Consider the following 9,589-nt stretch of genomic DNA (forward strand, 5'->3'; position numbering starts at 1 on the left):
AGGTCATGCAAAATTTTCAGAATTCTCTTATATTTTTATTTTTGTTCTCAATAGTACATTTTTCTGCTGACTTTTTGTTTTCTAGGTCAAACTCGGTCGATGGACGGCTGGATCTGAGATATGCCTTGTGGCGCCATGATATGAATGGAAAAATGTTGCAAGTCTTAACTTGTTACTCCCATGACACGCTAATACGTTTCGCTTACTTCCATGACATGCAGCTATGTGCATGTGCATCAAGAATGCCACGTGATGTCAGATGGAAAACCATAAAATATATCCCCTCCGTAAACTTCCAACAGATAACAGTCTGGACTCTGCCGTAAGTTTTTGACCAATTAAACCCCAGTGGCCATGGCTTTGATGGTCAAGAATGCCACGAGAGAGAGAGAGAGAGAGAGAGAGAGAGAGAGAGAGGAGCACAAGAAGAAGATCATGTGTTTATCTTCCACTGAAAATATTACAAAGGAAAGAGTAGTGGATGTTGGATTCTATGTGAAAGCAGTGCATTTCTTCCTGATGTTCCCACCAGTCCCCATCAGGACCTCCACATTCCCCAGCTTCACCAAAGCATCTGCAAACTTCTGTAGAAAGCCCGCTTCATCTGACGCCAGGCCAGAGACAACGCTCGCCGTCGAACTATCCGAAGCCAGCTCCTGGTCGATCTGCATCACCCCTTTGTTCACCAGTAACTGCTTGTAGTACTGGTTGTCGACTACGAAAGACGTGTTCTGGTCCAAGAACGCAGTAGGATCCTTCTTCAATGGCTTCGGTCTTGGCCCGCAGATTCGAGTAAGCTTGGCTTTCAAGCTCGGGTCCATGGAAGGGTCGGGCGCGCCGGTGCCCTGGAAATTTCCGAGCCGGTCGCGGAAGAAGACGCAGTGGGCCACGCCGACGGTGTGGCTGCCCAGGAGGATGACCATTTCTTCCAGGGTGAATCCCTTCGCCAAGAAGAACTGAAAAGCCTCAGAGACCGTCAAGGATGGCCCTGGCAAGCGGACGTCTTTGGGGTTGGAGACGAGGCCATCTCGTCTCCCAGTGGGAATGTCGTAGTTGGGACCGCCGGCTAGTGCTACGGCGTCTCTGGTTGCAAGCGCTATAATGTCAGCGCAGGAGACAGTGGACGGGCATTGAGCCTCCAGGTTTGCTTTCACCTCGTCGATGATCTCGAACCCGCGAACAGTGAGGTTTGGCCCCGCCGACCTCTCCGTCTTCTTCTTCTTGGTTGGAGCTATGAGGATCGATGCGTCGCAACCCTACAGCAGAAACAAAGCCATGCACATTACGTTGTCACATCACGATGTAGTGCAAAGACAATTGTCGTGAAGAGGAGATGGCTTATTACCCTAACGAAGCAGTCATGAAAGTACATGCGAAGGAAGGCGGCGGTGACGGAGTGATCGGTGGCGAAGTGCTTAGAGACGACGGAAAGCACCTCGGACTCTGCTTGCGGGCAGGAAGAGTTGTAAAACCCGACTTGGAGGTCGCCAATGGCGAAAGGAATGGAGAGGGAGAGGAGGACAATGCAAAGAAGCCCCATGCTTCGGTAACACGACCAAGGAGACATCACCACTGTATCCTCTCTTCTCCCGGAGGTGGTGAGATGAGATTGACAGTAGAGAGACTTGTGTGCATATATAGAAATCTAAGGTGCTAATTGAGCACAACTTGTAGTGCCCATATGGAGGTTCCATAATGCATGGGAGAAGGTTGACTTGGTAGAGAGAACAGTATTATACTCAGGATGCTGGAACAGGAATCATGCACGGTTTCACTCTTCTTGTGTTTGCTTCTTGGAAATTCCTTCCACCAACGTGCAATGTATAGTGTCAACCAACCTCCATGGCACCAAGTTTAAGCACTGGAATTAGCTGTCCAGATATTGTTTTCATAGCACAAACTAGACCATGTTGTGGTGTGAATCAGTTGGGTAGCTTTGACATAGAGGAGAAGCAGAACATGTCTGCTGTCGAGAGCATCGAGAAGTTTGCGGAAATAACGAGGTCTTTTCCAATCTAATATACATGTGAAGGTTGGATGGCCATACAAGGGTTTCACTAAACATTATGTTCGTCGTGAGTAATTTATGTGGGCTCCGTACGTAGATAGTGGTGGGAAGAATGTGGTGGCACATGAATCCATGTTCATATGTTTGTGATCACGCATTTACGCTAACGATTCTTCTGGTGATTCCTTGGGTCGAACTATGAAGCTTATCGTCGAACTCTTAGAATGCAGAAATTGTCATCACAGTCAATTATTCTACGTGTCTGATAAGGTCAGACGAGAGCAACACAGAGACGAAGATTGACGGCAATGCAAGAAGATCTCATTCTCGTTTGGTTCAATGGAAGCAACGCGACGATATAGATATCAGCTTTTGTTCCCCATGCGTTCAAACTCACTGCGGCGGGTGCTCCTCTGCTGCAACAGGTTTCTCCTTGCCATCTGTGTCGGCGGCCTCTGTTTCCTCGACTAGTTTCAGCTCGCTGATCCCTGGATCAAGCTCCTCGACAACAGCAGCAGTCGGGCTTTCACCAGTCGGCTCAGAGAGGTCTACCAGTGGCGGTTCCTTGCCGTCTTCGGCACTCTCGGTCTTGGCCTGCAAATTCTGGAAACATGAAGATCTTGAGGAAGGAGAAGGCGTCGAGGAGAAGTCGTACCTCAAGAGGAGCAGGGTCGGGAATGGTGGGGCTCTCGGCGGGAGGAGCGTGGGGGCTGGCGACATTTAGCTCGCTGGGTTTGCTTGAACAAATACCCATTGAGCTCGGCGCAGGAGAATCCGAAAGGGGAACGACAGGGCAGCAGAGATCTCCGGCGGGGTATATAAACGGACGGGAGAACGATTAGGGTCAGAGAGGTGAAAGAATATGTCGTATCCATGTCTATGTTTGGGGGAGGGATGGTTGGCTGTTCTTGGACCATTTCTAATGGACAAATCTTCCTCCGTCGAGTGCGAGCTTTCAGGGGAAACCAACGGTCAGAAGGCGGGAAGGCACTCTCTCTCTCTCAAATTAGAGATACAGTAGACAGAGGCGGTAGATGTCGTTTGCGGTTAAAAGCATGTATGATCACTGCATTGGCAGAAGCCTTCGAAAATATTGATACATTTCTTCTTCAGATAATGAAGAACATTAACAGTGATGCAAATAAACAACTAAAAAAAAAAAAGGAAAACAGGGCTTCCCTTGCACAAAACGTTTGCATGTCTTCATAATCATGCCAGCTCAAAAATTAGTAAAATCATATAGAATAAGAGCGGATCATAAGTAATAATACACAACCTTCATTAAATAACAAATGGAAAGTGAAATGTGCAGACGATATTAAGCAAACAATTGACATATACCCAATCACTTGTGAAGTAAAATATTTCAGAAACACAAATAATAGCGGCAACAACTATACACTTTCTTTGTGTTATATACAACAATAGCTACGCTGTAGGATGGTACCCAGGATTCATAGTCACATCTGGTGGGATATGTCTTGCTGCACCAATCTCCTGGCAGCACTCCATAGAAAGCCGAAGAGCAGCAGCCAAACCCAGCACGATAAGAACACCTACAATATTTGTACCAATCAACTGTATTTTATTTTTCAGAGATTGAGAGAGAGTTAATCAACTGAGTTTAGTTAGATATATGTGCCTCTAGTAGTGCTGAGCAAGAAGTAATAGACATGCATATAAAGTTAAATGCACATGTCTGTGTCCATCTATACCCATGTATTTATACATGGTGTCCAAAGGTATAGAAAATGAACATTAAGAAACAAATTTATCAGCTGTCATCTGAATTAATTTGCTTATAATTTATAACTACTGTAGAATTATTTCCTAGTACATTAATAAAGCTCAGATGCATATGGAACCACAGTTGTGCTTATATTGCTCCCACCAGGGAAAGTTTCATACTAATTCCACCTACCTTAAAGTTTTCCTACTCTTATTGTTTCATGAAGCGTTGATGCACAGGGCATCGTGGTATTTTCACAAATGTAATCATGAACGTTCTGCTCAAGACAGAAAGGGAAAGAAATATACAGTAAAAGCAAGTTAAACTTTATCTAGTTCGAACAACAATTACCACAGTTGTGTATCCGTGTGGGGTTTTTCCAAAAGGCAGTTCATAATGTTTAATATGACATTGATCACATTGTAATCTGATGTTTATGTTCTGTAACATGATATGCAGAACTAAACAGGTAGCTTTCCAATAATTAACTACAAAAATTGTTGACATAAAGAAAGGATAACAATTGTACCAGTTATGATGTTCACAGGCAGTGAAGAAATACCAAGAGAAACTGATATTAGCACATCCAAAAAGAGTCCTCCAATTAGAAGGGCAAATGCAACCCAAAGTGGGTTCCAGCATCCCTGTTGGCATAAAGAACATAAACATAAATCCAAGCAAGATAATGACAGACTGAGCAACTAGCAGAATGATAACAAGTGGTGATTGTCTTGAATAAAGAATCGTAGAATCATGCATTTATCATTCAGGATTGCAGCAGTATAGTATGGTTGTAAAATTAGGCCACTGTAGCTCAACTTAAAACAAAATGGCATGCATACCCTTTCTTGTTCTTGTTGCCCCCTGCCATGAGCTGAATTGACCCTCCAAACCCAGTAATTTGTCTGTTCCAGGAAGAGATTGTTTATTAATTGATACAATAAATCAATTTTTTATTAAGTTGGGACATGAGTTGGAAACTTCCTAGAACAAAGTCTCGAGTGACTAGAAGCGTTTACCATTTTTACAAATTTAAGTACAGAACACACCGTCTTATAAGAGTAACATCAAACATACATCTTATAAAAGACAAATTTTAGTTGCTGACTAATTTATAATTACATGAAAGGTAATTGCATCCCATTTCAAACGCATAAAGCATTTGAGATAATATGAGTAAATTTTATAATAAATCCACTGTGGTTATAGCTGAAATTGTCATACTAATGAGATTTGACAATTTCATAACTATGTGGATATTTTTATAAAACTTATTTCGTTATTTCAAATGTGTTGTGTTCGAAACGAGATACAATTACCTTTCTTGTTTTTGTTGGGTAATTATAAGTCATTCCACATCAGGAATTTTTAACTTTTATAAGGTGTTCGTTTGATGTCATTTTTATATGATGACAACTATAACAGTTGATGGTAATGTTTATATAGATAAACTTACACTTGGTTGGAGCTCTGGAAATGGCACATTTGAAGCCACCTGCCTGCAGAGAAGGATTTGATTCAGACAGTAATTTCATCCAGAACTAAGAGACCAAGAAAAATTACATCATGTGGAAGACGTACTGGCAAATCTCGCATTTATTTGAACCTTTAGTACGAAACCAGATTTCTATGCAAGAGCGGTGCACTTTTGCAAGCTCACCTCGACATCGGCAACCAAGATCAATAAACGGTTCTTCTGTTTGTTGGTGACAAACTCTGCTCAAGTAAAAGCATCACAAAATACGGGCACAAGAATTCTTACAAAGAATCTGAAGCATCTAAACAAACAGTTTATGTGAGAGGAGAGGCATAGTGACATAAGTAACTGTTTCAATCATGATAAACATTTAATGGTATCTGAAGTCATTCTGAGTAAATCTGATGTATCAATTTAATTATTCAACCATTGGACCAGTGCATTGCAGTGAGAGGTAGAAAAACTAGGGAATAATGAGGCCACAAAAGAGAGTGAACAAAAGTTCAAAAAACTTGAAAGAATATATAAAAGATATAATAGCGATAAAAATCACTACTTGGTTAATGAGCATGTCAGAGAAACAACTCAGCAAAGTACTTACTTGCAGAATGTTTTAGGTAGGTGACATAAATTGGGGAATACAGGCATCTCAGTTTAAGATTAGAACTCTTCAAGTGTCACAGATGGCCATATGAAAGTACAAAAGGTCCAGGATTGCATGCTAGTCAGAACTATCTGAAATGTACTTCATGTATTGATGTCAACTAGAATCACCATGCATATGAGGATCTATGTTTGGTCAAACAAATTTAACATTTCTGATGCTCAAATGATTACATTCTAAATTTTAAATATATACTATCACATATACCATCATTGTTTAGTTTATATCATTTGATCGCTGATATTTGCTGCTATAATCATTTGCTTTTTCAAATTACAGAAGTTCATTAATTTTTTTGCATTTGTTTCACAATTCTTTCCTTAAAAAAAGGAAAAAAAGCATCTTCAAAAGTGAATTTGATTAGTTTTGATAGTTAAATGAGACTGGGACCTTCTAACTACAGGAAAAATCATTAGATTGGAAAAGAAGAAAGTAAAAGACATAAGTTGTTTTTCATGCTTTTGAATAATTCACTTGGGGACCAACCACAACAAACCTGATTCTCGTCAGTCCCTCAAACTAATGACTTCTTGTTGCAATTTACCTGCACTGATCCTTGTCACTCTCAGTGGGCAAGAAGACCTTCTTGGAAGAAGCAGCTGCTGCCACTGCACTGATGCCCTCATATCCCTCTGAAGCTCCAGTCTTTGAGGTGCTCATGTCAGGCTTTGAAATGTCCTCCGGGTGGGATATCACTATGCTAATCGTTGGAAAATCAACAGCCCCACCCATGTGCCTTACCTGTGAAATTGCACCTGGCCCTCCTCCCTTCTGCGGCCCTCCACTTTGAGAGGGGAAAACATCCCTTAAAGTATGATTAGGGCCCGAATTCGAACAGGGTTCAGAGCACTCCTGGTGCGCTTTGTGCCCCAGCCCGCCACCTTCATCATTCAGCATTATCTTTTCGCAACACTACAACTCCTCAGAGTCCCAAGTAAACCTTTTAAAGCTTTTCTTCTAATAATGCGATTGCCTCCTCTTCCAACCACTTGAGGCAACGAACAATCTAAGACAGAGAAATGAAATGCCTTCAAGTTCTTTTGAACTCGAAAAACTCGCAAATAAATTGGATATGAGAATAGGCGCACGACCGTCAGGTCCAGCAGAAACCAACAAAAAAGGCCCTCTAAGACCAGTGGATAGACGTCAAACAAATGCATCGTATTAGTCCGTTGCACTCAAAAGCCTAACACAAAACATGAAATGCAAAATGCATTCCTAAATTTACAAGCCATATCATTAAGAAGAAAGGTTAGGCATATAGAACGCTTTCTTGATCGTAAACACTCAAATCATGTACGGAAAGAAAGTAGAAGGCATCAAATATAATGGGATCAGCAGCAAAACGGCTTCAAATGTTTCCTTGCACCTAAATTCCCAAAGGTCTTTTAAGGAACAGCGAAAGAGACAAAGATCGATGCCGTGCATCACAGAACCGCCCAAAAATGGTGCCAAAACCAAAACTATGAAGGAGGAATTAACCGATTAGAGATGCTCAAACCAGAATCAGAAACCAAGAAGACAGCTCCTGGAACTGCTCCGAATGACACCAAAATCGAAACTTTGTGCGGAGAACTCTACCCGGAAGACGAATCGCAGATCGCCAAAGGAGAGAGAAGGCAAAGGCACGAACTTTGTGTGGAGGAGGGATGCAGATACATCCCGCTTCGATCCAGCGCCGAATTGACGGCGGCGTGGTGAGAGGGGGGGGGGGACGAGGTGGAGATATTTGGAGTCGGGACCCGGGAGCGATAGATAACAGTGGCGGGAGGAGTCGGGATACGCGTCCCCGACTTATCTTGCCCAACACTTCCCCGTCGTCTCATGGTCCCCAATTTCACGTGGGGCCTACATGAAAGGTTGATAGGATGCAACGCAAAACGTAGCCCATGCTTGGAAACCCAGTCCGTAGTGGCACGTCATGTGGCGTTGCCGTGCGGTACATCTGGTGACCTGCCACAACCCCCACCCGTTTCCCTTTTTTGGTTTTTGGTTACTTCTAGCACTATTTATGCCCACGATGGGAAGACTAAATTCATGAGCAGAATATTATTTATTTCTTTTATGTATAATAAAAATATCTTTAAAAATGTATAATTTACTGTGATAAATTGGATATGTATAATAAAAATTCATGAGCAGAATATTTTTGCTGGTGATAAATTGGATATTAAGATATAAATCATCACATGAGTCAATTTTTTGATATATTTTTAGGGCGAGTTATGTAAAAAATCTTTTACATATTTTCCAAAGATCTCCATTTGTCATAATGTCCCCTGATAGGACAACTAAAGCAGCATCTCGTTGGTGGTTTAGGTACATTCATTAAGATACTAAAAAGATATTATAATTAAAATAAATTTACTCAAAACTTAATCAAATTTAGCTCGTATATAAACATAAAATTTCAAATAAATATCGTTGCAAGTTTAAAAATAATGACAATCAAATATGAAAACTTTTATGTTATTATAATAATTTTAAATAATCATATGACATTTTTCAAAACGACGTAAGTCTATTATAAAATATTAGAACTGAAGAATTGTATTGATTCATCTTATAAATCAGTCTAAATTAATAGATCGATTGGGTTGATTAACCAAAAGAATAACTCAAATCTGACTCAAATTTAACTATTACTCATTGTTATTAATTTAAATATAAATATACAGATCAAAGGTCAAAAGTCAAAAGTTATTTTATAATTATAAAGTATAAACATCAGAATCGTCAACATAGAGGTATATATATACGTATATAATTAAAATAGAGAGCAAAAGGAAAGTATTATATTTTCATCTATGATGGAGTAATAATGAGGCAGAACAATACGCAAAAGCCATAGCGAGGGACGTTTCCACTGAAACCGGAACTCGCAAAATGGATGGGGAGGTTGTTGGGTTATATGGTGCAGGCATAGATCACATTTAGCATCAGAGAGTAACGAATCCATGTTCCCACTGGCTCCCACCAAACGCGATGGCGTGATCTTTACGGCTGGAGGATCGATGAATGCACCCTCGGATGGCATGAGAGAGAGAGCAGATCACCGAACAATTAAGGAGGGGAGGGAGACTGCATGTGGGTGCATGTGCAGGGGAGATGGAGTCATTTGGAGTTTAGAAAGAGATGGATATTTGATTTAGTTGTACAAAACAGAATGTGATTCACAGCTGACGCTACATGCTTCAAAAAATTAAATAAATAAAGGACTCATCGAGAAGAAAAAAAATGTCTGTGATATATATTAATAAAAGACCATGATATAAATAAATATAATATAATACTTTTATATTTCTTACATCTTCTATTTTTTTAATTATAAATCAATAAAAAAATTTAAGTGTATGATTTAAATACATGATTTAAGTATATGATTAAAAAAATCTTATAAGTATATATTACTTGAATGAATGAAGTTAAAAACAAAATTTTCATGGTATTAGAGTCATCAAAAACTTTCTCTTCCTCGCTCTTTTTTCTTTTATAGTGCTGATCTATGGTGACTATTATTCCTCTTCCTCACCTACCTTGTTGCTTACTTACAACTCCTTCCACTTTCGAATTCAGACATTGCACCCAAGATGAAGATGAAGATGTACAACTCCTCTCTACCAATCTTGCTCTACAACAAATCTACTCCACTTTGCTAATCTAATCAACCTCCTCGAGTGATTGACCAACTTCTCCGGTGATCTTTCATCA

General features: G+C 40.4%; 3 protein-coding genes across 3 annotated transcripts; all 3 read right to left on the reverse strand.

The window, feature by feature from the left end:
• Positions 1-269: 269 nt before the first annotated feature.
• LOC103985043 (peroxidase 44-like) lies at positions 270-1,611 on the reverse strand. The gene is made up of 2 exons (XM_009402657.3): positions 1,346-1,611; positions 270-1,256 (listed from the first exon to the last, which is right to left on the reverse strand). The coding sequence occupies exons 1-2, from the start codon at positions 1,565-1,567 to the stop codon at positions 492-494; spliced, it is 987 nt and encodes a 328-aa protein (XP_009400932.2). The 5' UTR covers positions 1,568-1,611; the 3' UTR covers positions 270-491.
• A 588-nt stretch (positions 1,612-2,199) lies between these two features.
• Positions 2,200-3,023, reverse strand: LOC108952886 (uncharacterized). The gene is made up of 2 exons (XM_018826235.2): positions 2,664-3,023; positions 2,200-2,602 (listed from the first exon to the last, which is right to left on the reverse strand). The coding sequence occupies exons 1-2, from the start codon at positions 2,760-2,762 to the stop codon at positions 2,402-2,404; spliced, it is 300 nt and encodes a 99-aa protein (XP_018681780.2). The 5' UTR covers positions 2,763-3,023; the 3' UTR covers positions 2,200-2,401.
• A 243-nt stretch (positions 3,024-3,266) lies between these two features.
• Positions 3,267-7,617, reverse strand: LOC135586481 (uncharacterized). The gene is made up of 7 exons (XM_065153010.1): positions 7,460-7,617; positions 6,423-6,884; positions 5,319-5,453; positions 5,194-5,236; positions 4,580-4,642; positions 4,267-4,381; positions 3,267-3,564 (listed from the first exon to the last, which is right to left on the reverse strand). Exons 2-7 carry the CDS (start codon positions 6,773-6,775, stop codon positions 3,437-3,439), a joined length of 837 nt encoding a protein of 278 aa, XP_065009082.1. The 5' UTR covers positions 6,776-6,884; positions 7,460-7,617; the 3' UTR covers positions 3,267-3,436.
• Positions 7,618-9,589: the final 1,972 nt, after the last annotated feature.

This window comes from Musa acuminata, chromosome BXJ3-5 (assembly GCF_036884655.1).
Source record: "Musa acuminata AAA Group cultivar baxijiao chromosome BXJ3-5, Cavendish_Baxijiao_AAA, whole genome shotgun sequence".
NCBI classification, from domain to species: domain Eukaryota; kingdom Viridiplantae; phylum Streptophyta; class Magnoliopsida; order Zingiberales; family Musaceae; genus Musa; species Musa acuminata.

Coding starts and splice junctions, on each gene's coding strand:
- LOC103985043 (XM_009402657.3), bottom strand. CDS start 1,567: ATGTCTCCTTGGTCGTGTTACCGAAGCATGGGGCTTCTTTGCATTGTC. Junction 1,257..1,345: donor TTCATGACTGCTTCGTTAGG/GTAATAAGCCAT, acceptor TTTCTGCTGTAG/GGTTGCGACGCATCGATCCT.
- LOC108952886 (XM_018826235.2), bottom strand. CDS start 2,762: ATGGGTATTTGTTCAAGCAAACCCAGCGAGCTAAATGTCGCCAGCCCC. Junction 2,603..2,663: donor CCGACCCTGCTCCTCTTGAG/GTACGACTTCTC, acceptor CAGAATTTGCAG/GCCAAGACCGAGAGTGCCGA.
- LOC135586481 (XM_065153010.1), bottom strand. CDS start 6,775: ATGCTGAATGATGAAGGTGGCGGGCTGGGGCACAAAGCGCACCAGGAG. Junction 4,643..5,193: donor TTCCAGAGCTCCAACCAAGT/GTAAGTTTATCT, acceptor TTCCTGGAACAG/ACAAATTACTGGGTTTGGAG. Junction 4,382..4,579: donor GGCAACAAGAACAAGAAAGG/GTATGCATGCCA, acceptor TTATGCCAACAG/GGATGCTGGAACCCACTTTG.